At 37.7% G+C, this 26789-nt stretch overlaps 1 protein-coding gene and 1 long non-coding RNA gene across 3 annotated transcripts in view; one reads left to right on the top strand and one right to left on the bottom strand.

The window, feature by feature from the left end:
• Window positions 1-20252, bottom strand: part of LOC143228874 (paired mesoderm homeobox protein 1-like) — a 33878-nt gene extending 13626 nt beyond the window's left edge. Inside the window, exons 1-2 of one of the 2 annotated variants that reach the window (XM_076460296.1) lie at window positions 17870-20252; window positions 3508-3689 (exon numbers count right to left, since the gene is read on the bottom strand). In XM_076460296.1, coding sequence (XP_076316411.1) covers window positions 3508-3689; window positions 17870-18146 — 459 coding nt within the window. In that variant the 5' untranslated portion in view covers window positions 18147-20252. Of the gene's footprint in view, window positions 1-3507; window positions 3690-4668; window positions 5018-17869 lie in introns of those variants that run through there. The other variant, XM_076460297.1, reaches the window with a different exon arrangement.
• Window positions 1968-24972, top strand: LOC143228875 (uncharacterized). Its single transcript, XR_013015486.1, has 2 exons — window positions 1968-2334; window positions 24649-24972. It is a non-coding gene; the product is annotated as an uncharacterized LOC143228875 (long non-coding RNA).
• The last annotated feature ends 1817 nt before the right edge of the window (window positions 24973-26789 follow it).

The following is a 26789-nucleotide window of genomic DNA, read 5'->3' as shown; positions in this document are numbered from 1 at the left end:
TAACTTTGCCAAAAATCAACAAACAAAAAGCACAGTGATCAGGCTGGGTGACGTGACGTCTTCTTTAATTTCGATAATGGGGAGGCATCAAGTTAGCCGCACTCTGCTGTTATTTTTGTATGTTCTTTTGTTATTTATTAATCAATTTATAAGTTAAAAAAATTGTGTTTGTCGCATAGAGAAATGTAGATCAAAACTAGTTATTGCTGTTCAACATTAAATCGACTGGTGAAAAGAAAAAAAAAGCACATCTCGTTGAACCTGGTGTATAGTTATAATTGTATAATGAAATAAGTTAGTCCTTGTTAGCTATTATATTCTTAGAATAAGTAAAACTGAATTAAAATGTTTATAAGAATTTAAAAGAACATTAACATCTTTAACTACAGTCACGATAATTAAAGTCTTAACACAATGCAGAACCTGCTGGAGAATCCGAGAAACATGACATTCCTCAACATATTTGAAAGGACTTTGCCAATACAGGACATTTGATACATGGGAGAGAGATGATGTCCTCTAATGTATTTGGAAAAAAAAATCTTCACTAATACTGGTGGATCAGAGGAATATATGTATATAAACACAACTGCTCTTCTGAATGTATATTTATCACTCGACCTAATGTAGCTTGAAAATGTTGAATATACGTAGAAAGCGAGGGGAGCTGGATTCTGCTTTTAACTCCAAATACAAAAAGCTACCTAATTATTTGGAGTCTCTGATAATTTGCTTACTACACCTTAACCTACATTTTGGTAATATTTCAATACTGTTAGATGTCAAACACACTGCTATGTATTTGAAAGAGAGAGGTGGAAGAGTGTGTGTGTTTTCTTACAGCACAGCTACATTGAGCTATCTGCTGAATCTACCGAGGGGAATCGACCCCCATGATTTTAGTGTTGTAATTCCGTAGACTCACACCTGTACCAGCGGGGGACATTTTTGTAATGTGTGTTTTTCTCTTATAGCAAAGCCACATCGAACTATTTGCTGCGTCCACCGAGGCGAATCGAACCCTTGATTTTAGCGTTGTAAATCCGAAAACTTTCCGATGTCCAACGGGGGATTGAGATGAAAGAAATTTTGTTACCCTGAGGAACCTCTATGAATGTGGTCGTTCCATTTTTGTTTTTGGTTCTTCCTGAAAGAGCTTACACATTGGACTAAATTTTAGTTTGTACTCTACTGATCATTGTTTGAATAATTGATAAAACGCACTACGCTCGTAATACATAACATAATAATGTATTTTTTGTGCCAGTTCTATTTAGATGCACACAATTATTTTTATCAGGAATCGTATTTATGTTTTATAAATTGTACGATACAAGGAAGTAACGATTTATTGTTGGTTTTATAGTGCAAAGCCTCATAGTTGGCTATCTGCAGTTTGCCTATCAAGGCGTATCGAATCTTAGATTTTATCATTGTGAGATCATAAATTTATCGCTGACTCACCAGTTTCGCGCAAAGCTACACGAGGGCTATCTACGCTAGCCGTCCCCAATTTTGCAGTGTAAGACTAGAGGGAAGGCAGCTAGTTATTACCACCCACCACCAACTCTTGGGCTACTCTTTTATCAACGAATAGTGGGATTGACCATAACATTATAACGCTCTCACGGCTGAAAGGGCGAGTACGTTCGGTGTGGCGGGGATTCGAACCTGCGGCGTTTAAATTACGAGTCGAGTGCTTTAACTACTTGGCCATGCACAAAGTTCTTATAATCGGATACAACAGTTTTTGCTGGTTAATATTGTAGAGTTAATATTTTCTAATTTGGCAATAGTTATTAGTAAAGAGAAATGAAAACAATTTTTTACTTTTATTTTTGCATGGCTTCTGTTACCGTAACCAAGGCACTTATCGATTTGAAACAAATATCTGCCCATCCTAAAATATGGGTTTGTGTTTGCTGAGATACTGTCATCTTTTGAGATGATTATCCTTGTTTGTTTTTTCACCTAACCTTCTTTTTGTACTGCATCACGTAGTTTTAAAAATTACTAATGAAGCAGTTTTGAAAATAAGTATACGGGCATTATTTAAATACGATCAAATAGTGAATGTTATAAACTTTTATGTCAATGTAGAATAAATAAAGTGATTTGATCAACAAGATTTTTCCTCGAAAATGGCTAGATGGGGCTCCTGCAAGCTGGAAGAACGAACAAAAGGGATCTGATAAGAGAGTTAAAAGACGTAGGTATAAGCCTCAGAACAGAATATTTTGCATTTTTTTAAGTGTCACTTTTATTTATGAAAGCGATTTCATTTTTAATTATATTTGAGAGCTTCAGAAATTTCTTACTATGAAAAGAAATCAGGTAAGCCTAATTAGGTTTAATGAATTTTAAATGTGTGCAGTTTAGCATGGTTAGTTTTAACGAGAATAGAATACATGCATGCTGCAGTTAATAGCAGAGTAAAAAACTGTATGCTACATGCATGTGGCTTCCACAAAGTAACATTTTTTTTTTGTGAAAATACGGTACTTTTTCTTTTTCTTTTAAAGGTTTCAGTTTGGAAGTAGAAATAGTATTATTTTGATAAAATTGTAAAACGTGTATTAGTATTTATAATTCTCTTACAGTAAAACCGAAAAAAAAAACACCCCGTTACTGATGCTGATTCTTGTGAAATATCTAAGTACGTTAAATGTACAAAATTTGTTGTAAATGGCTTTAAAAAATAATTTCCTGTGATAAATCGTTAACCTTTAAACAGCGGGAATGTTGTAGAAAGCAGCATCTGTTGATGATGGTCGCTGTTTAAGGTTTAACTAAGGCGTATTAAGCCTCGAAGTAATCTCTCGCCTAAAACTCGAAGCTCTGTAAATGCTAAACAAGGTCTATCTAAAGTTTGTGAAATAAAACTAATTATAAAACTATAATTTCATTTAATTGTCACCACAATGGTGAGAAAATAGAAAAAGCTAAATCATAAATATTTCAATTTTCAGATGACTTCAACTGTTTGACTTGAAATTAAACTTCAAATTTTCCTATAAAACGTTTTTGAAGAAAAACGTCGTAGAAATATTAAGCGGGAGCATAACATTTAAGAAATATAAAACAATTAATTAATTTTGCTCGTTAATTATAATATTGGCAGTAAAGAAATGAAAATTGCAACTATTTTGTGGGTCATTGGTTCCAAACGGGTGGGCCACAAATATACTGCAAAAGTAGACAAAATTGTTTTTGGGGAGTGATGTATTACTGAACAAGTGGTATGTCTTCGGATTTACAACGCTAAAATCAGGATTTCGATTCCCCTCGGTGGGCTCAGCAGATAGCCCGATGTGGCTTTGCTATAAGAAAACACGCAGACCCTGAACAAGTTATAGTTTAAAGTGGCACAGTGTGGGAAAATAATTGGAAACTACTATGTAAGACCGTAACCAGGTTTATACTGATAAGTGTTACGAAGTTTATCGTATAATATAATACAGTTATCTATTATATTACATGCAATAACTCTGTGTTTTTTTCACGTACCTGGACTCTAGCTTCGCTGAGATTAACTTTTTTTGCTAGTTCCTCTCTGACGAAGGCGTCCGGGTAATGGGTTTTTTCAAAGACTCTCTCCAAGGCACTCAGTTGTTGAGCTGTGAACGTCGTCCGGTTGCGTCGCTGCTTCTTTCGGCGTTGTTTAGGATCCTCGCTGTCAATCCCATCGTCTTGTTTGCGTCGAAATAAACATTGCATGACCATATTACAAAGTTGAGACAAAAACTAGTTGCGTATATAGGTACCGGGAAGTCGTAATAGATTTATTTACAATATATATATATATATATATATATATAAATAATTTAGTTAACAGTCGAGTTTCACTTTACGTGTTCAATCAATCTTGCACAATTTATATTATGGTTATTAATAATTTGAGACAAAATTATAAAAGGTGTTATAAAATAAAGAGTACGAAACATTTTGTATAAAACACATCTATGTAGGCGGATGTAATGCTAGTCGAAATAGGCGTTTATAATCTACACTTGCGCGCATTCGTTGCGAATTTAAATAACGTATTTTTCTGTTTCGGTTTCTTGGGACAGCTTTACTTATAATTTATTTCATATGTTTCAGCGAGGTAACAAAAACATCTGACTATGCAGGAACAGTAGAAAATTGTGGTCAGAGGATTGGGAACTCTGCCATCGTGTTTTGTTTGATTTTTGAATTTCGCACAAAGCTACGCGAGGGCTATCTGCGCTAGCGACCTTCATTTAGCAGTGTAAGACTGGAGGGCGACTTGAACTACTTTTACCAATGAATATTGGTATTGACTATAACGTTATATCGCTTCCACGGCCGAAATGGCATATTTGGTGTGATGAGATTTCGAATCCACAATCCACAGTTTGAGTCGAGCGACCTAACCACCTGGCCATGCCGGGCCGTTTGGTTTTGGACATTGTCTGTCTACTTATTTCAAGTATAACCTCTTCTTGCGACCGTGTAGCGTATGTACTGTGGTTTATATGGACTTTATGATTCTTAATAGAATCGCAACTAGTGTGGACTGAAGATTATTCTTCCGACATGTGTACTAAATATTTTATTATTACCAACATGTCTTTATAACTAGATTGTATGAGTCGATTGTTTTAGCTTGTTAAACATTTTAGCCGCCATGTTCGTCATAGTACAAACCTGCGATGGCCCAGTCACCAAACATCCCAACTTGATCGTAGTGGCTTGGTGGTAATTCTGAAGGCTTACGACGCCAAAAGCCGAGTTTCACGTGGTGGGCACATCACAGATATTCCTTGTGCAGCTTTGCAGTTAACAACAAGTAAAACCAATATTATGGTCTGCCATAATTTTGTGCCAGACTTCATGTTTTTAATTACTAAGGGCACGATTCTTACGCGTGTGCTGGACTAGTTGGTAAAGTGACATTATAAAGTATAATTTATTTTAATTATGTTTGAATCGCAAAAACCTTATTTCTGACTTTCTCACTTGTTCTAAACCGTTACATTCCCTTGACAGTTAATCACAGTAATGTGACTGAAAAACGAAACTGTTTTTTTTATTATGAAAAATATTTTCATTAGCAATTAATATTGCTTTATGTCAACGTTAAATGAGGCCTATCTAATGTCCATGAAACTACGTGAACTGACAGCCAATGAGACAGCCTATTTCGAGTACAGAAAACACGCTTCTTTGAAATCAAACGATCAGGTTTCACAGTGACATTTCGTCTGAATTACAGGTCGTGGATACACGCGCTTTATTGATAATATATATTATAAATATAAATTTCATTAAAAACATGATGCACACTTTATAAGTGGAAGAAATTAACTGGGGCAGAACTAAATATGTATAACAACAGATAAGTTTATGTTCAGGCGAAGAAAACGTTTTTGAAAGTGTGTTCGATTTACTAAATCAGAAGAAATTTTGGAAAATAAAAATCTCTTTTTAAAGTTAGTTTTGTTTGTTTGGAATTGAGCACAATGGACTGTTTGTGCTCTTACGTCATGGGTAGCGAAACCCGGTTTCTAGCGGCATGTGTCCGCAGACATGTCGCTGTGCCACTAGGGGGCGTTAAACTTGGTTTAGAGATATATTTATTGTTTAGGTAAATGAATATTTTCAAGAGGGCGAGAGAGGAAATAAACACTTATACAATTTTGTGAAAGTAATGCAGAATTTATAAATATGTATTTTAGTTCTTTCAAACTAACTGGGGCCCGGCATGGCCAGGTGGTTAAGGTACTCGACTCGTAATCCGAGGGTTCCCATGCTCACCCTTTCAGCTGTTGGGGCGTTATAAAGTGACTGTTAATCCCACTGTTCGTTAGTAAAAGAGTAGCCCAAGAGTTGGCGGTGGGTGATGATGACTAACTGCCTTCCCTCTAGTTTTACACTGCTAAATTAGGGACAGCTAGCGGAGGTAGCCATTGTGTAGTTTTGCGCAAAATTCAAAACAAACCAAACCAAAACGAAACTGACTGTTTCAGTTAAAGAAAATCTAAACATTTTTTATGGTATGTTGTGTGTAACATGGATGTTTATCCAAATATAAACCTTTAAATTGTAAATTAGGGAAGTGGACGTGGCATTATGGTTAGCATGCGTGACTGTCAAACGAAAAACCAAATGTTCGAGTCGCGACATAGCTCTCGAAATGCTCTCCACTTTCAATAGCTTCCCTTGCATAGCGGCATGTCCGCAGACTTGTAAAGATAGGAAGCAGGTGTCGATAACCATCGTAGACGGAGCAGATAGCCCATTGCATAGCTTTGTATTAACTTCAGACAAACAAACACTTTTCGAAATTATGTCACTCAGTTATATATACAGAAATCCAGACAGATCTTTCAAATGTGTTGTCGTTTTGTGGATTAGATTTACATTCAGTATTGTATAGTATTATTCTTATTGGTGAAATCCATCGAATATTTCGTATTAATGCTCGAAAGAAGGCATGTATACTAAAATTAGTAATACTTTTGATGTTTGTCAAGCTACTACGCAGCTTTCTTTATAGAGCTAACAAATATTCGCGATTGAGCAAGCTGTCTGTTGGTGTGTTTCGTACATAGATTAGTCCACTCAGAACAGGACGTAAGATCCTTTAATTCGATACTTCTAATCTCGAAATAAATTGTAAGGAACTATATAATACCGTTACAGTGTTGTCCGTGTGCTCAAAGGGCTCCATTTTACTTCTTGACAGTGATGCGAAACATGTTCGATACGATTAATCGGGACTGATAAGAAATGGACAAGAGCATCGTATGGAAAGTAAAATAGGTCAGTAATAACATAAAGAGGTTAAGCTCGTGCTTATCATCGAGATTGTTAATAAAAATACGTTGTCATTTTGTTGCTCATACTCCCGTTTCATTTCACCTCCAGCGGTGAAAAAGTTGCGAGAGCGAAGTGCTCAAGTTTCCGGAAATATAAATTCAACGACTTAAAAGGATACATTTTGTTTTTTATTTAATATTGGTAACTGATACGATGCATTAAATAAGTTATCTTCATTCGCTTAGAAAAGTAGTTCCATGTGTCGGATAAACTTAATCTCGTTAAACCAGACCCAAGAAGTTCCAGCTGTCCTTAACATGGTTGCTGCTACTACAGATAGTTATCCAGTGGCTCAGCGGTATGTCTGCGGACTTACAACGCTAAAAACCGGGTTTCGATACCCGTCATGGGCAGAGCACAGATAGCCCATTGTGTAGTTTGCGCTTAATTCAAAACCAACAACAACAAATGGTTGTCCTAGTTTATATGTGTGTATATATGCTATTTGTTACTGTTTGTTTCAAACTGTTAATCAGTGGTTGTTCCAAACTTAACTCCAAATACGTAATTAAGTTCACGACCTTTATTAAAAAAACTGTGTGTATGTTTTCTGAGTGAAGCGCCGTGCATTTCATTATGAAATGGTGTTTTTGAAGAAACTTATCGGCAAACATTGCTCGTGTGAAACTGGTTATAACCCAATAACGCACGTTGATTAAAGCTTAGACTGAACTGGAACACCCTTGAACGTGGAATTCGAGATTAAGTTTATTTGTTATGTCGTTAAATCATTTGATAACGGCTCTCTTGAGTAAGCCTTCTTTAAAACAGGTCTCTGATTGTATTTGTTAATTACTTCAAACTGTCGTTAGGGATGATGTTAAACCAGACAAAAATACTGGTAAGTAAGGAGATCCATTGAATTAAAAAATGTGTATAATTAAGGTAATTAGTTTTATAATTACTTATTTTACCTTATTAGAGTGTGTGTGTGTGTGTGTGTGTGTTTGTTTTTTTTATAGAAAAGCCACATCGGGCTATCTGCTCAGCCCACCGAGGGGAATCGAACCCCTGACTTTAGCGTTGTAAATCCGGAGACATACCGCTGTACTTACCTTATTAGAATCCGTACATTCAAACCCAATGTTGTTATATTTCTTTACTGTATATTTTATGTGTATAATACTCGATTTAGTGCTAATGTGATAAAAAAACCCACATAAATGCACTAAATAATTACAATACCTTTTAATATAAAAAATTGTTTTCTTGCGAAACATTTTTCGCATTATTAATAAAATTTGAAAGTAAATCGTAAAATTCTAGCTAAATTTATTTGTCACTTCCAGCTAATGCTGTTTAGCCTAATCTTTGCTCCTATCGTTGTTATGTTACAACCGTCAGATGGCCTGTTTGTTTGTTTTTTGAATTTCGCGCAAAGCTACTCGAGGGCAATCTGCGCTAGCCGTCCCTAATTTAGCAGTGTAAGACTAGAGGAAAGGCAGCTAGTCATCACCAACCACCGCCAACTGTTGGGATACTCTTTTGCCAATGAATAGTGGGATTGATTGTACATTATAACGCTCCCACGGCTGAAAGGACGAGCATGTTTTTGTGCGACCGGGACTTGAACCCGCGACCCTCGGATTTCGTTAGGTGGATAATTTTTTATGTATACATTTAAATATATCACCATTTAAGGGTTTGTTTGTTTTTCTGAAAAGCTAATAATAGAAATTACTACCTAAGTATTGGTGAGATATCAGTTTCCGTTACTTGTTAATTTAGTTATGAGGGCAGAGCGAGTGAAATCGATAACTAAACTTTGCTTTTCTAATGACTATTGTATAAAAACAACTTAGTGTACTTTTACGTATCTTCTTGAATGTTTTTTTTTTCGGTAGTCGTCAGGAAATGGGTTATTACGTACACACACAAACACACGTGGAAAAAGCCTAAACGTGACTGAATTTTGAAGAAATGTAGCGTTGTCTTACGAGAATCTGAGAAAACGTTGTAGGGAAGGCTACAGATGGTTAAAAACGTAAGAAGTTGTGTTATGTTTGTATCGGTTTTAAGTATTCTGGCTTAGGTATATACAATATAAAGAATACTATGTCATATGTGAATCACACTACATCAACCCTAACCCGTAGCGATGAGACCTTTTGTCCAATACCAAGGTTCATCAGACATGCCGGGATAAGACAGGCCTACTAGTGTTCGAGCCATTATTTTCTCGCACAATAAGTGAACTGTAACAATTAACTTTGTTGAAATCTTTTACAAAGGAGAATTAGGGATAAGTGTAAAACAGTAGGGAAGTTATTTTAAACAGGCCTGTGAATTTAAACGTCATAACTTTTGTTTCTTAATAAATTATCCACATTTCAGACGCTAATTTCGAAAATATGAAAATATTTTTTTCTATACCGTAACAATTTTATTATTTATTTTTTTACAAATCAGGAAGATTAAAAACTTACTTAGATCAAATTGTGTCCCGGCATGGCCAGGTGGTTAAGACACTCGACTCGTAATCCGAGGGTCGCGGGTTCTATTATTCGTCGTCTCGTTTTAGTCAGTATTTCGAAATTAGGGACGGCTGTATTTGAACCTTAAGGGTTTGTGGCCTATCTGTGTAGCCCACTTGAAATGCACGTGCTGTGAGGTTAATCATGTTTTTTCAGTTACATTTATCAGTCTTTGTGTTTATCGTAGGCAAATGCACAAACGTTTTCAAGTTGTCATTCCATACATTTTCCCGGTCGCGCCAAACATGCTCGCCTTTTCAGCCGTGTGGGATAAAGTTGTAAACAGGATATTTTATATTCGTTATAACGTTAGCCGTGTCAATCTCACTATTCGTTGGTAAAAAGAGTAGACCAAGAGTTGGCGGTGGGTGGTGATGACTAGCCGCCTTCCCTCTAGTCTTACACTGCTAAATTAGGGACGGCTAGCACAGATAGCCCTCGAGTAGCTTTGTGCGAAATTCCAAAACAAACAAATAAATCCATACATTTAAAACTACATATATAGTTCTGTCGTACACTAGATTTTTCAGGTACGCTTTTATTAAACAAATTAAATGTGATTTTCTTTTTAAAACTATAAGGTCTCTAATTTAAAAAAAGGAAAAAAAACGTATTCATTTGATAAAGCTGGATCTGGTTTTATTTGACAGATTTTAATCAGATGTTATATGTTCGTAGAAGCGTCAGACTCGCAATCTGAGGGTTGAGGGCTTGAATGAGGGCATTATAATTTGACGGTCAATACCACTACGTGATAGAGAGTTGGAGGTGAGTAATGTTGAATCACTCTACCTTCCCTTTCGTCTGTCATTTCAAAATTAGGAACAGCTTTCGCGGGTAGCTAGCTCTCTGCACGAATTTCAAAATTTGCGAACAAAGACAACGTAGAGCCTGGACAGGATTGAACATTCTCGATTGTTGTTTAAGAGCAAGTTTGATGACTTGTTTGCTGTTTTTGAGCTGCTGAAACAGATCGTTATGAAGTTCTCAAAATTCAAAGCTGATGTCTTCACAAGCAGAACCTAACCACTTGGCCATATCCAGCCGATAGAGGAACGATCTGAGGGAATCTGAGGGTCGCGGGTTTGAATCCCCGTCACACCAAACACGCTTGCTCTTTCAGCCGTGGGGGCGTTATAATGTGACGGTCAATCCCATTGTTCGTTGGCAAAAGAGTAGCTCAAGAATTGGCGGTGGGTGGTGATAACTAGCTGCCCTTTCAGCCTTAAATTAGGGACGGCTAGCGCGAACTTTAAAACATAGAAACAAACGTTCGTCCATTTTGGATGCTTGTTACGTGAACTTGTAAACAACAAAAACTAGCAAAACATTTTAGTATTTAAACTGAACAAGTAATGATACCGAGATTCAAAACATTAATTCCTATCTTTGTGAAACAAAGTGCTAAAACACTTTGATCAGTTTGACCACACAGGTTATTCTGGAGTTAAACGAGGCCTAGTGGTAGCGTGCCCTAAGAATAGTCCATTGGTTAAGTCGCGATATTTCTATGAGCACGCGCTACACTTTCAGCTGTAGTCCAGAGGCCAGAAGTGCAAATGACTAGCTTTTCTTTTTTTTTTCCGGTCTACTGTTGTAAATTAGGGATGCTGTTCTGACCTTGATCTTTGACCTATGTGGCACATGATGCCGTTCCTGTAATTTATTCTTCTTGATGTTATTTGTAGATGCTGGTCAAATCTGGTAACTCGTAAATCACTTAATGAAGTGGAACTTTGGAAGCAGAGTAGTTTATCTACTTGGATAATCTTTTATTTGACCATTTTCCACTTAATATGAGTTTGTTTTTTTTAGTTCTCTCTCCAAGTATTTCTATCCTGAACCTTCTCTCGACTGTCAACACTACTAGATAACACTACTCCTTAGAGTAGTCACGGTATGTAGTATTTCCAGAATAATTAGAGATACGAGATTATTAGTGTCAGAGGTCGAATTGCGTTAACGTTTCACATATTGAGTTAATCTTACGTACGTTAACGACACACGTTTGATTTGTGAGAAGATTATGTCAGATATTAATTATCTGTTAAATAATTTCAGCATACTTTAGAGATCTTCTGCTTGAAGGCTGTAATTGCCAGATTAAAATGGAATTTCAAGTTGTCCACCATCTGTTTACATTCAGTTTTCATTTTCTATTTCCAATTTTCAACATCCGTCTTCACGTTTGAAAGAACTGAGTTTTATTACGTATATTTCAATTACTTCCTCTCGCAGGTTTGGCATAATTACGTCTCATATCTTGTGTCTACCCAGTATCAACTCAACTCGTATTTTAGCGTAATGATGACGTGGGATATTCCTAGTGGTGCTTTTTTTATACTGTCGAAATTCAAGAACAGTGAATACTGACAAACAATGATTGTATGATTTAAGTTCTCCATAAACAATGGAACAAGCTTGTAAACACCTACTCTGGAACTATTCAGCTGCACTGTTTGTAAACTTTTATTTATTTTAAATCTTCAGCCATATTGGATTTTGGTTTGGCTGTTTTTAATTTTGCGCAAAGCTACACGAGGACTATCTGCACTAGCCGTCCCTCATTTAGCAATGTAAGACTAGAGGGAAGGCAACTAGTCATCACCACCCATCGCCAACTTCTGGGCTACTCTTTTACCAACGAATAGTGGTATTGACCGTCATGTTATGACGCCTTCACGGCTGAAAGGGTGAGTATGTTTGGTGTGACGGGTATTCGAACCCGCGACCCTCAGATTACGAGTCGAACGCCTTAACTCACCTGGACATTTCGATGCCCATGAGATAGTGGGTGGGGGTGTACTTTAACTATTTTGATGGCCATGAGATAGTGGATGGGGTGTACTTTATTTCGATAGCCATGAGGTAGTGGGTGGGGGGTGTACTTTAACTATTTTGATGGCCATGAGATAGTGGAGGGGGGTGTACTTTATTTCGATAGCCATGAGGTAGTGGGTGGGGGGTGTACTTTAACTATTTCGATGGCCATGAGATAGTGGTCATTACGAGTTGGGTGCCTTAACCACCTGGCCATGCCGGGCCTATTTATGATGTTATTAATTGTTATTTACGAAATACATTTTAATTTAAAATAAGCCACGCACAATTCTATGACAACCAAAACGTGTGGAGGACCGTCTAGAATTTATATAAATAAAAGCAAACCTGTGTACACGTATTTATTTCAACGATACACGTTTTCTGATTTACTAATCAAAGTTTAAACTAGGAAACAAAGTAACGTAGGAACTTCCAGTACCAGAAAATTATAAGTTATAGTGAATTTCATTTTTCCAAATAATGCTGTATAACTAGTACTTCCAAACTAGTACCCGAGTAGTCGTCAGTTGTTGTCTCATTCACCAAGAAAATGTGTATGATAGTACGAATATACAGTATTACTGTAATAATATAAGCCAGAATGACGACTATATTGATAGTTAGTATATTACCTGTAGCTATTATATAACTATTTCTGGGAGTTAACGTAAAGTATGTGGATTAATGCTCGAAAACGAGTTTATTTATCGTTAGATTTTCACATCTCAGTAACCACTAGGCCTGGCATGACCAAGTGATTAAAGCGCTTGACTCGTAATCTAAGGGTTGCGAGTTCGAGTCCCAGTCGTACTAAATATACTCGCCCTTTGAGCCGTGGGTGCATTATAATGTACGGTCAATCTCACTATTCGTTAGTAAGAGTAGCTTTATAATTGGAGGTTGGTGAGGATGACTCTCCCTCTAGTCTTACACTACTAAATTAGGGACGGCTGGCGCAGATAGCCCTTGAGTAGCTTTATGCGAAATTCAAAACAAACAAAGAAACAGTGACCACTAAGTTGAATTTTGTTTCTCTACAGAATAGCAGCACAAATTCAATTCGATGTTTTATTAAAACGTGATTACTGTAAATCTTCGTCCTGTTTATGTGGCGTTGAAATTACTCACATGAGCAACACCTTTTGTTCGTGATCTAACAAAATCTTGAACACGTTTTGCAAAAGTCTTCATGATTATACAGTTAATGTTTGGTTGAAGTTCCTTTGGTAGCAGTGAGAGCTGAAAGGCGTTTTGGATAACCCTTTGCCAGCTTTACTCCGTGTGCTGGAGATGTTTCTGCCCAGTACAGATATTTTCCAGTTCATTTTAAATTGGAAGAATGTCTTTGTACAGCAATTTTCAAATCTCTCCACAGAATTTCGAGTGGTCTTAAGTCTGGGCTTTGGTTTGGTCAGTCAAGGAACTTAATTTTGTTTCTTCGAAACCATTCTTAGGTTGCCTTTGACCTGTGTTTGGGGTCATTGTTCTGTAGAAATGTAAACCTTCGACCGAGTTTTTCCAGCTGACCTCTTCAGGGTTACCTTCAAAATCTGTGCATATTTTTTTTCCATTGCCTATGATCCCTTGAATGTGTACAAATTCTCCAGTGTCAGCTGCAGAAAAACATCCTCACGGTATTATGGACCCACCACCACTATCATTGACAGTTGGAACTGTATTTTCCGGGTCTTGAGAAGCGTTGGGTTTCCGTCATGCATACCATTTGTCATTTAACCCCAAAAGTTCTGTTCTGGTCTCATCTGGCTACAGAACTGTCTTCCACATTTCTGTATGGTTATTGAAATGTTTACGGCCGTACGTCCATTGGCGATCCACACTTCTTCGGTAGTGACTCCTTTTTTATCACACAATCCTTTTTTGTGGAAGGTACGTAATATTGTCAAGGTGTGTACCGTAACTCTGCTGTTGGAGTTAGCAGTTCCTTCAGTTCCACTGTTGACTTTACAGACGCTTCTCTGATAATTTATTTGTCTGCTTTTTCGAGCGCAGACTTTCTTAGGGCGAACTTATCCTGGCAAGTTTGAGGTTGTGAGTTATGCTTTCTCCATGACATATTTTACAGCACGTGATGACACATTGTGATGACCTCTGATTTGTAGTCTTCTCCGGAACTGTGTTTCTGAAGAGTTTTCTATCAGGCCTGTAGATTTCGTTCTCTATCATTCTCAATATGTTACAGTAATCAAACTTTTAGCTTTCAAAATATTCTACTTAAATCAATACTGATGGTTCTATATAATCTGTTTTTTACATGATTCTATAAAATACTGTGGTATCTGATAAAGTTGTAAACAGGATATTTTATATTCTTTAGTGTGGTAGTGTGTAAAAGTAAATCAATTACGGTAGAAGCCGAGAGGGGCCTGGCATGGCCTAGCGCGTTAAGGCGTGCGCTTCGTAATCTGAGGGTCGCAGGTTCGCGCCCGAGTCGCGCCAAACATGCTCGCCCTCCCAGCCGTGGGGGCGTTATAATGTGACGGTTAATCCCACTATTCGTTGGTAAAAGAGTAGCCCAAGAGTTGGCGGTGGGTGGTGATGACTACCTGCCCTCCCTCTAGTCTTACACTGCTAAATTAGGGACGACTAGCACAGATAGCCCTCGAGTAGCTTTGTGCGAAATTCCAAAACAAGAAGCCGAGAGAGTGGAAAAATTTTTACAACATGTTTTCAAGAATTGTTTTGTAATATTTACAAATTGGTTTGATATTTAATATAATAATTATCTTTGGCTATTTATTTTGTCTTTCACAAGATAATACCTGATATTTGTTACCACCACAGTGTTATTGGTGTTTTAACTTTATAGCATTGTTATTGAAGTGTTAATGTTTAAATGTTCTGGACATTCATAAAAAAACAAACTTGATTGTCCAGTGATTTTGTTGTATAGGTATTTGGTAATTCATCTGATCACGTTTCTGTGTAGTTAGCTGCAGTGTGCTAGTAACTCTTAAGCACTGAACACAAGTTCATGTACACACCCAGCGTCTCAACCATTATGTCTTCAGTGTTTCAGCCTGCCTTACGAGTTTTAGTATTGGACGATAGACCTCGTCGTGACTGGAGAAAGCAGATAATGGGGGGTTGATATATTGTTATACGTTCTTCACTCTAAATGGTGGTGTTTGTAATCATTTTTGTACGTTGTGTTTTCGATTATCTCAAAAAACAACACATAAGAACGAAACAAAACACTTAAAAACAAACCACACTTAGCCTCGTGTGTTGATTTACATATTTGCTGTAGTTATGCATCCGACGAGTTAAGTAGTTCTACTTTGATGTATGGAGAGATGAGGATGACATTAGGCATCCGAATGCGCCATAAGAGACACGTATTAAAACAGTTTTATATTGTATCCGCCGTGATTGCCCATCTCTATTTAATGTATCGTGAACACGGATAAATTGTTCCCATAATAAGGGCTAACGTTATAACGCAGTGTGGTATCTTATTTAACGTTATAACGCAGTGTGGTATCTTATTTTCATTGTCAAAACTTATTATTCATAACAAAATGTAGAATATAAATATCCACGCACGTGTGTGTCATGTACATGCCAGATGTAATATGAATATAGACATTTGAAATTAAAGCAAGTTTGTGTGTAAGTTGTTGGAGCTAGATAAAAGCTTTGTATCGGTAGTCACACCAAACATGCTCGCCCTTTCAGCTGTGGGGGCGTTATAATGTGACGGTTAATCCCACTATTCGTTGGTAAAAGAGGAGCCCAAGAGTTAACGGTGACTAGCTACCTTCCTTCTAGTCTTACATTGCTAAATTAGGGACGGCTAGCGCAGATAGCCCTCGTGTAGCTTTGCGCGAAATTCAAAACAAACAAACAAACTTTGTATCGGTAGTAGAAAGGCTTTTCTAACTAAAGTTCCTTGTCAGCCAATAATGACCCGAATTTTTAGCAACTTACTTTATAAATATATGCGGGTCGCGGGTTCGAATTCCATCGTCGAACATTCTGGCCCTTTCAGCCGTGAGGGCGTTATAATGTGACAGTCAATTCCACTATTTCCAAGTAAGTAGTAGCCTAAAATTTGGCGATAGATGATTTTGGCCAGCTGCTTAATTACCGCTTAATTACTGCTTAATTAGTTAATAAAATTCAGCAAACAGTTATTTTTTTTTCGATAAATAATTTATTTTTTATTGGAAGATGTCAAATTTAACTTTTATTATTAAAAGGCGCCGTTCCTGATTATCACTTTATAATACGAATTCGTATGATGAATTTTTAAAGGTTTTCGTTTTTGCCAACCTTTTTTTAAAATAAATAAACACCAAAACTACAAATTACCCTCTCTGCTGACCAGACATGAATCAAACTAGATCTGACCTGTCGAGTTCGACGTGGTTTTCTTCTCTTCTTGACCTGTAGCCCTTTAGTGGCACAGCGGTATGTTGCAGACACGCACTGCTAGAAACCGGGTTTCGATACCCTTGGTGGGCAGAGTACAGATAGCCCATTGTGTTTACCTTGTTGCTTAATTCAAAATAATTAATCCAGCCAATCCTGATCTGTAAGAACTGCTCTCTTCAGTTAACGTATTAACTCCAATACATCAGAGAATACTTGGGTATATTTTCAATACTTTTCCCCCAAGTTAATCGTTCTGAAAAACAAAAGTGAAGACTCGGAAGCCCTTGATAGACTGTAGCATCCCATATAACATTTGTTGCCAAAGTCTTTGGGTACGAGTTCTTAGTTAACAAAAGTCGTGTATTTCTAATACGTCAGATTTTGTTTCCTTTACTGTATTACATATTACATATATATTATATATATTCATTTGTCAATAATGTTATTGTGTTTTGTGTTCTCTGTGTTCAGCTAAGTAAAAACGGTCATCTTTAACCGTACCCTTAACGTTCGCTAACTTCCACATTCCATTCACTGGACTCTCGATAAAAACTCGGAGACAAGCCCATATTGCAACACGTCTCAATAGGCTGTAATGGTTTCGCAACGTATAAATCATAGCTGGCTATAGAAGATTCAATGCGTAGATAATCTAGTGCTCGTGTGTCTCTGTTTGTCTTGATGACGTATTGTTGATGTGTGACTCTGTTTCAATGGTTAAGTATTTAGATGAAAGTATTGTGCTGGAATATATTCATCATATTTCCTCGGATCAAACTCGGATCACGATTTATTGGAATAATTTCGTTGCCGTCACGTAGATCTCTCATTTCGTGACGAAGAGAATTCCGAAACGTTAAGATAAAAGTTCTTTCTCAAGTTAGTCACGATTAGAAGTTGCTACAGTACAGTATTGTACATCTCATTTGTGACATACACGTTTCGAACTCTGATTGTTTGTACTGGTTAACGTCTCGATTTCTTCGGTAAGGGGTAATTTAATTATCACTGTTCGTTTGCTAGCACAAAGTTGCACAGTGAGCTATATCAGCGCTCTTTCTATCGCGGAGAATCGAACACCAGATTTAAGCGTCATAAGACCACCAGCTTACTGCTCACCCACGACGAGAATGCGATTGAAATAACTTCGTGTAATTGACTATAATCATATGTTTTGTGTTCAATGCATATTATACCCAATATTACATACATGTAATTGTATCATAAGCATCAGTGAGGAACAACCGATTACCCCTCCCCCAAATAAACAACAACAACAACAAAACAAAACAACAACACTGTTATAGTTTTGATAGAAAACTTAGCCCACTCACCACAAATATCTGATTCCAAAGACACTCGCTCTCCACGTGCTTTCTCTAACCCCGGGTAACTGTCTTCCAGGTCCAAAAGGTGACTCACGGTAAATCGTTTCGTGTTCTCTCCACCGCCGTGGTAACTGACCGGCCCAAGTTTGTCGTCGTAACTCATTAGAGACAGAATGCCCGATTCGCTCGGAGTGATACCAAGATGGGGACTTCCAGGGATGTTAAGTGCGTACTCCATTGAAACTATGGAATTAATATTTAGTCGTGATGAGCAATGGATCATCCGAGCCGATAAATCTTATCCGTCAGTAATCCTTCAGTTTCTTAACAGGATTTATTCCTAAGTTTTTATATCATTAATAAAACTTTTAAAGTTTTCTATCGATGAATAAACACGGTCTCAAAATGTAAATAAACGCAAAGCCATTCAAGATCCCCGTTTCCTGTCATCAAAGTAGCTTATAACTATTGGTTGGTATATGAAACTACGCTCCGACAAAACAAGCAGTTCGCGACACAGACTGCGAAAGCCAATTCACATCCCAACATCCATCAGTTGAGCGTCAATGTAGTTCGGCCCTCTATCTTCCGCCCTTAATAGCGTCGTCGCAAAACGCCAATGAGATCCATGATCCAGGAAGGCGGTTCTTGGAAACATTTTGTTCCTTCTGGTCTGAGGAACCACTCCTGTTAGAGCCCAAATCCTGTGAATGACTAGGAGAGCTCTGTCTCAGTGTTTGACCCTGAATAATAAGAAGGCTGTTGCTGGAGCCATTGGAGGTGCCGTGATAGGTAGCTGGAACTCTTAGGTTAGACATAATACCAGAACTCTGTACACGTTATTTCCCGTCGAATCTCTTGGGACCCATGAATTAGCTTTAATAAACACTTGTCTCACTGCTGATGCTTTATCTTTTGTGGAGTAATTATTTCGTATTTATTTTCTAAGATTATGACCACACACATACACTCTCGATCTGTGTTTCAGGGTTTTATAAGCAAACCTCACGATAGGGTACATACCAGCTTGCCAAGTAATTAAAAGCCAATTTTCGTGTATCGTTGCTTGTTCAAAGTAAACTAACACAACGTTTTTTTCTATACAGAATTGTCACTTCTTTGTATAGCAGTGGAGAGCAGTCCTTCAGAAATACTTAACACGGTTTGTTTCTTTAGACGTGTTTGACGTCATTCAGTGATAAGACATCGTGGTTGATAAACGTACATTCACAGCGATGGGGAACCGCCTGATTCAGTCTCCTCCTAAAGTAGGACAGCTTTACAATTTTAGTCCAAAATAATCGTTAAACAGCCGCTTTTTAACACCTCTACCCCACCAGTGGCAGAGCGGCACTATAGCAGGACTGTATGGCTAGAAACTGGGTTTCGATACCCTTTGTGGGCAGAGTACAGGTAGCCCTTTGTGCTTAGTAATAACATCAGTGTTCACAATAATTTCACTTGGATTTTTCCCCTTTTGTACTTTATCCTCCAGTGTATCAAAATATGCCCCCATTAACATTCCCAAATATAAATATCTTCCTGAGGAAAAATGTCTTCGGACCTTCCACTTCTTGTAGACTTGGGTCAGTTCTAATCCTCCATCCACCTTTGTTGTTTTACTTCCAGTGCTTTAGGATTCACGCAGAATTTATTATTATTTTTTGTACTCCAGGAATGTGATACCGATATTATAAGAAAACGTATGGTTCTAGATACTGTGCCCCCCCTTCCGATAGTACAGCGGTAAGTCTACAGATTTACAACTCTAAAATCAGGGGTTCGATTCCCCTCGGTGTGCTCAGCAGATAGCCATATGTGGCTTTGCTATAAGAAAACACACACTGTAGATACTGTTTGCCTCTCGTTAGTACAGCGGTAAGTCTCCGGATTTACAACGCTAAAATCAGGGGTTCGATTCCCCTCGGTGGGCTCAGCAGATAGCCCCATGTGGATTTGCTATAAGAAAAACACAAACACAGATACTGTTTCACGTAACTGTATCCTGTTGCTTATGGCATTGCAGTAGGTTTCCACTTTTCTAGCTGTTTTTAATTGTCAACATATTGTAAAGAACTAGCTCTGTAAGTCGTGACTGAATAACGGTTTTAACGCACGCAAAATACTGTGTTAAACTTGTCGCTTGTCTTGGTAGTAGTGGAACAGTGTAGGAGAACATCACATTAGTTCGTTATTAATCAGATGTGTAGCGATTATGTTTTGATGGTTTGACGAAGCAATATTGCGAAGGGGTAAGGGGGGGCTAGTGATAAAAGTGACGCTGATCTTTGAAATGCAAGCCGCTTTGTAAGCGCAGTGTAACGAGCTGACGCGGGGGACAGAGGTGTAAGGGCCCACATGCCCGCGTGCTGTTCCCAGCAAAGGAACCGAACTCGAATGATTTCTCTTACCACAGAAGTCCTTCTGATTGGGCCTAGCTCGGATTCTAGAAACCTCGTGTCACTTGCACATGGCGGCCTCTTGACAATTAATTAACAAATGAGGGAGGGTGGCTGAGAGAGCGGGGAAGTATTTGGTGAACGTCGCCGGCGAGTCGGGCCCAGCTAGCAGCGAGTTGTGACTTGGCTGGCTCCACTGGGCTAGCATCCGGACGTCGGATCAGTATCCCCGCGCTGCCGTTTCGTAGTTGCTGGGACGGCGAAAGGAGTGTAGGGGGTAATTAAGGAGACAACGACAGAGCGGCGAAGACAGTTTCATTCATCTGGCCGAGATCCTGGGTTATGTTAGCTGGACACTTCCCCACTTTGCGGTAACTTTACGAAGGAGACTTCGTGTCACCAGCAAGCTCTTTGACCCCCTCATTTTTTTGTTTGTTCTGTATCGTTATGCTGGGGAGACATGAAATGTCCCTGTGAGTTCTTTTTTTGTTACAAGTAGCCTCTTGTACTGACAACCCTGGTTTGTTTGTGTTTTTTTCTTCCACGAAATTAGTGCAAACTTTCTTAATATATTCTTTCCAAGAAATGGAAATCTCATAGGTTTACATTTCTGTATCTCGGTTGCAGGTTTACATTTCTGTACCTCGGTTGCAGGTTTACATTTCTGTATCTCGGTTACAGGTTTACATTTCTGTACCTCAGTTGCAGGTTTACATTTCTGTATCTCGGTTACAGGTTTACATTTCTGTACCTCGGTTGCAGGTTTACATTTCTGTATCTCAGTTACAGGTTTACATTTCTGTACCTCGGTTGCAGGTTTACATTTCTGTACCTCGGTTGCAGGTTTACATTTCTGTATCTCGGTTACAGGTTTACATTTCTGTACCTCGGTTGCAGGTTTACATTTCTGTACCTCGGTTGCAGGTTTACATTTCTGTACCTCGGTTGCAGGTTTACATTTCTGTATCTCGGTTGCAGGTTTACATTTCTGTATCTCGGTTGCAGGTTTACATTTCTGTATCTCGGTTGCAGGTTTACATTTCTGTACCTCGTTTACATTTCTGTATCTCGGTTGCAGGTTTACATTTCTGTATCTCGGTTGCAGGTTTACATTTCTGTACCTCGGTTGCAGGTTTACATTTCTGTACCTCGGTTGCAGGTTTACATTTCTGTATCTCGGTTGCAGGTTTACATTTTTGTACCTCGGTTACAGGTTTACATTTCTGTACCTCGGTTACAGGTTTACATTTTTGTACCTCGGTTGCAGGTTTACATTTCTGTATCTCGGTTGTTCTTGTTAGTGTTTCTCTTAATAATCAAACGTTTTTTGTTTTTTTTTTCCCCATGAAAGAAATCCTTATTTCATCTCGCGCCTGATAATAACACCGTAAAGTCGGACAAGGTTGTGATGGTGTGAAGAACTATTTCCTGTGGAACGTTGTTTATCTTTCTAATTGATGTAGCCTTCGTTACACGTGATAAAACGACAACCGTAATGGCACACGTTCATTCTCCAGACTGTGTACCTTTTGTATTAGTTTCCAAACACCGCGTCATTCATTTCAACGACTATGATATTAGTGTTGGTGTTATACGTAATAAATCAAGTGGTTGTTGTAAACGTTCTTAACGCATTGTCTACTGCAGGGAATCGAACCTCTGGTTTTAGCGTTTTAAATCTCGTCGCTGTCCTTCCAGAATAGCCTAATTGCCTCAACAAACAATACAATCTTATAATAGTAAATTTTTAACTTGCTACTCACTTGTACCTCTCTTATAGCAGCATAGCTTAACGCACCTGTTATACATTGTCTAACGCGTGTTATACTGGTATTGTTAAAAGCACATACCACGTATTAACATAAGTGTATCACTCGTAGCCCTATTATACTATTACATTCAACTTAAATTACGTAACATCAGTGTCATTCAGTTTAGGTGTTCTACATCTTTATTTTCTATTTTCAAATTTATCTGTCGTCTCGCGATCTATGGTGCACTTGACAGTGTTTGTGGAGCATTTCAAATCTGCAGTACTTTGTTGAGAGCCCAACCAGCATCACGTAAAGCTTTAGAACAAATTTTCTGTTCTGTTGACAATTTTCTACGCTTTTTGGGACTGTGACGTCACAACAGAACTTGATAAAAATAGTGTTTATCACTATCTGTTAATGTTTATTTGTGAGGTGATGTTAAATTGATTTCTTCTGGTATATACCGGTACCATATTCCAGCTTATTTCTATATAGTTAATACACTGCATGGGGTACCAACTGCTATTTCACACACTAAATTTGAACAGTATATTCATTCAAGTAGAATCCTTATGACAAGCCCTTGGTACAAGTATATGTGAATTCTAAAGAAAAAGTATTCTCGCCCTGGTTCATTGAATTGTCAACAGGGGGCGTTGAAGCTTTACCATAGTGTTGATATATACATTCTGTAATGACACGGAAAAATTAGCTCCATGAAATGGATAAGATGACGAGGTATATACAGTAGTGTATGTGTGTTTATTTACAGTTTGTATATTTCGAACAGAAAACCATGTGCCGCTTCATATTTACCCCTCGCTAACGACTGGAAAGTCCCTCACTGGGTCAGCAGTCTGAGGACCGACGACGTTAAAACTTCGGGGTTTGATTCTGCAGATTTCATCGACTGTGTACTTCTTTGCTAAAACACCTCCGTCGTTAAGTGGGAATGTTTCGTATTTTAACGACGTTATGTTCCCAGACAGTTTACTGGTTACGTAGACAAACCTTCTCTGAAGATGCTACGGGAACCTCTCCATAGGCTAGAATGTGAAACACTCGTCCAGCTGACATTAGGTGATTAGATTAAGATATCGTGTCTGGTTCTGCCTCCAGAAGGTTATATACACATACTGAGCAAACATCTTTATACTGGATAGTATGTTCATCTTACGCGGCTGCCCAGATAAAGTTATATTATTTGAAATCTTTGTAAGGAAGTAGTTTAGTGAAATTACGACACACAATTTGCTATGTTCTGTTAAGGTATCGTGTCTGTTTACGTTATATACACGCAAATATGTATAAACGGTAGTAAGACAAAGATGATTTTGAGAGTTGCTGTTACAACATATAAAGAACTTTCTACGTAAATACCAGCTTCAGTTTATAATGCACAGTCTCGGGAAATGCACATGATTGACTGAGACACTGAACGAAACTGGACTTTACGTGTGAATTACTCAAATTAGTGGCTTGCACGTGATTGAGCCACTGAACGTAAGTTTTGAAGCGAAGTATTGATTTATATATATATATATAGAGAGAGAGAGAGAGAGAGACATTTAAGTTTCTCTAGTTTTAATAAACGTTGTAAGCTACGTCTTCCATCTCTCTAAAAATAAACCTTTTAACAATGCTAGATGTTGATCAGACGACTTTTATTTTCACCCTACCCCACCACGCCCTCTTCAGTGGCTCAGCGGTAAATTTGATAGCTCGTAATACTAAAAGAAAGGGGTTTCAATTTCCTTAGTGGATATATAGCACAAGTAATCAGTTATGTGGATTTGTGCTTTAAACAAAGCAAAACTCCACCCTGAGGAACTCCACTGGCTCAGCGGCAAGTCTGGCGATTTATAACACTAAAAACTTAGTTTCGATACCCGTGCTGGACACTTGACAACAAACAAAACAAGCCAGTCCTGCGTATTTCCGTATATAAACATATGTATGTGTGTGTTACAGTCCAAACTAATCGTTTAAAACGATCATATGCATATTAATAAATTCTTTAAAATCAACTGATAAGTACTTAAGGGACGTAACCGTAGTAAAGTTCTCGGTACTGTAAGTGTTCCATTTACAGTATTTCTAAAACTGTTTCGTCATCAGAAATAATGTTTTGCATCTGTTCATTGTCAAAGGTATATTGACTAACAGTAATAAACTGTTATATATTAACGTGTTTGTGTGTGTTTTCTTATAGCAAAGCCACATCGGGCTATCTGCTGAGTCCACGGAGGGGAATCGAACCCCTGATTTTAGTGTTGTAAATCCGTAGGCTTGCTGCTGTACCAGCGGGGAACACTAACATTTGCCTAGCACTTTGAATAAATATTTCAGGGTCTATATTTATTTATTTAACGTCATCACAATTTTTATGTGCAGATATTGACCTTAAAAAGGTCAAATGCGAAGTACATCGTACACGTTTATGGAAGCAAGAGAAATGTATCTAATTTTTTTTCATAACCTCTTTTTTAATTTTAATAGGCTTAAGGTAAATCCTAAAGTTTAGCTTCAAATTATTGCTAATCCTTACAGTATATGTCAAATGTGAAGTTCTGAATATAAAACGATCCGTTTTATTTCATTCAAAATAACTTTTGTAGTGTTTTTTTTTAAGTTATAGGCCAGTGATTTTCAAACTCCTTCGTCTGCGGACTACTTTGACGAAGCGAAAGACCGCACGAGCTACATACAGGTACTATTCCAGCCTGGTTTGTTCTCTTGTGTTATCGGTCAGTGACTTTCAATTTTGACCAGCCAGCTTGTAATTAGTGGGCTGCAAACCACACTTTGAGAACCACTATTAGAGGCCACCGTGGAAATCATTCAGTTGTGTTTTGTCATTGTTTGGTGTTGAGTGAAATAGAAGTTTTGAATAAGTGTGGTTTTCTATGTAACAGACAAAATCGATAAAAAGTTTCAGTTTTGTTTTTTCTAGTGACTTTCAGTGTTCGTTTCGTACGTATTATTTACTTCCTCATAGTTTAGTCACACTAGCAACCTCAACTAACCTACCTACGAAGTATTTACCCAAACAGGGTTACAACCTTACAGAAGTCATCTTCCTTCCACGTGGGTTGTGAATACATTATCACCTTACTATAGTTTCGTTTGGTAACTTAGCCTAACTATCCGTAACTAAAGTTTTATTCGTTCTTCTTTCAGAGGCGTAGCTGGGGTTTTCAACGCCCGAGGACAAAGTCAGTTTTCGCGCCCCCTCGTGACAAAATTTAAGCTATAGCTCCTAATTATGTAACATCAATTTGGCGCCCCCACCCCCGATGCTGTGTCCGGGGACAGATGTACCCCTTTCCCCCCCCCCTCCAGCTACGTCACTGTTTTCTTTTTCGTGATTTTTTTTCGTCTCGGAGGTTTTTTTTTCTGTTCTCTGTAGAATATTTAAGTTTTCTTTGGGACGATCTAAAGACTTAATGTTATACAACCGGACGATTTGCTCTTTTTTATCCCCACGACATAAGGTTAAGTCAAATCTTGAATGCTAGACTACATTTCAGAATAGACGAGTTATTACATACTTAACTGTTTTTATTAGAAAGGGAATGCCAGTTTTCAGTTGTTACTACAGTTGTCGTTCAGTTGAATAGTTAATCTATAAGAAGGGGGGGATACATACGTGAACTGCCTCCCCAGTTGACAGATAAGCCTAACAAATATGTATTACGTTTGCAAAGTATTAGAACGAGCGTATCTCCATAAAAAAAACACTACATAATTAGCAGATATCTTTTATCCTCATCATGGAACTTTCATGATTATCTTGTCTTGCGTGTTTTACCATTAGTAGTAATGAGACATAGTTGTGTGTCGTGCGGTGAAGACGATCTACAGGACACGATGTGTATTATTTAGAGCAGTCATAGTTTAGCGATTTCTCGGACTGTGGTAATCCAAACTGTGACATATTTTTTGTGGATGTACTGGACCCTCACTTCACGTAGCAGCGTTAAAGGCAATTCATTAAGAAATCTATATCTTTTGTAGATATTTTTTCTTTTTCTTCTTTGTATCAAAAGTAAAAAAACTTTTTATTTGATAGAGAAACATACTTAACTCTTAGGGATTTTTTCCAAATTTGGTATTCTTATTCATCTTTACATCCTACAGTTAGGAGTCTCGTTTGGTATAAAATTTAAGGAATGTGAGCAAACGTATTCAATAAAACCGCTTAACATTTTTATTACAGCTTCACCTAAGAGGAAGAATGAATTTTTTGTTGAGATTCTGACTGGAGAGGGCTGATTTAGAACAGCAAGAGTAGAAAGAAGATGGAAAAACTTGCACATATACAAGTATTCGCTTGTTTAAGCAAACTAGCTGTTTGTAGCTGATGTTTTCAAAATAATCATACGGATGGACGATTACTGTTGATTATTCATTGTCAACTTTTCGGCACAAATTTATAAAATCTTATGAAATTATTCCGACTAAAGAGCATTTACCGTAAATAATGGTGCTTGATACAGCTGAACCGACGGTATGTGGGTGATGACAAGAAACTGTTGATATAAATTCCATGGCGTTAATATAAATGATAACACTTTTTTAGAGAGGAAACTACAATTATATTTTAAGTAATTTGATTGGCTCTATAAAGAAATAGCTGTTTCGAATAATAGTTTTAATCCTAAAGCTAATGTTGGTTACCATGAGGTTTCATTCGTTATTTGGCATAGCTTTATGATTATAAAAAAAAAAAAAAACGTTACGTGGCGGTGGTTAGCGGAATGGTGTGACAAA

The sequence above is a fragment of the Tachypleus tridentatus genome, chromosome 10 (genome assembly GCF_004210375.1).
Source record: "Tachypleus tridentatus isolate NWPU-2018 chromosome 10, ASM421037v1, whole genome shotgun sequence".
Classification (NCBI taxonomy): domain Eukaryota; kingdom Metazoa; phylum Arthropoda; class Merostomata; order Xiphosura; family Limulidae; genus Tachypleus; species Tachypleus tridentatus.
Note: the sequence above shows the minus strand (reverse complement) of the source record. Positions and strands in the feature narration are given on the sequence as shown.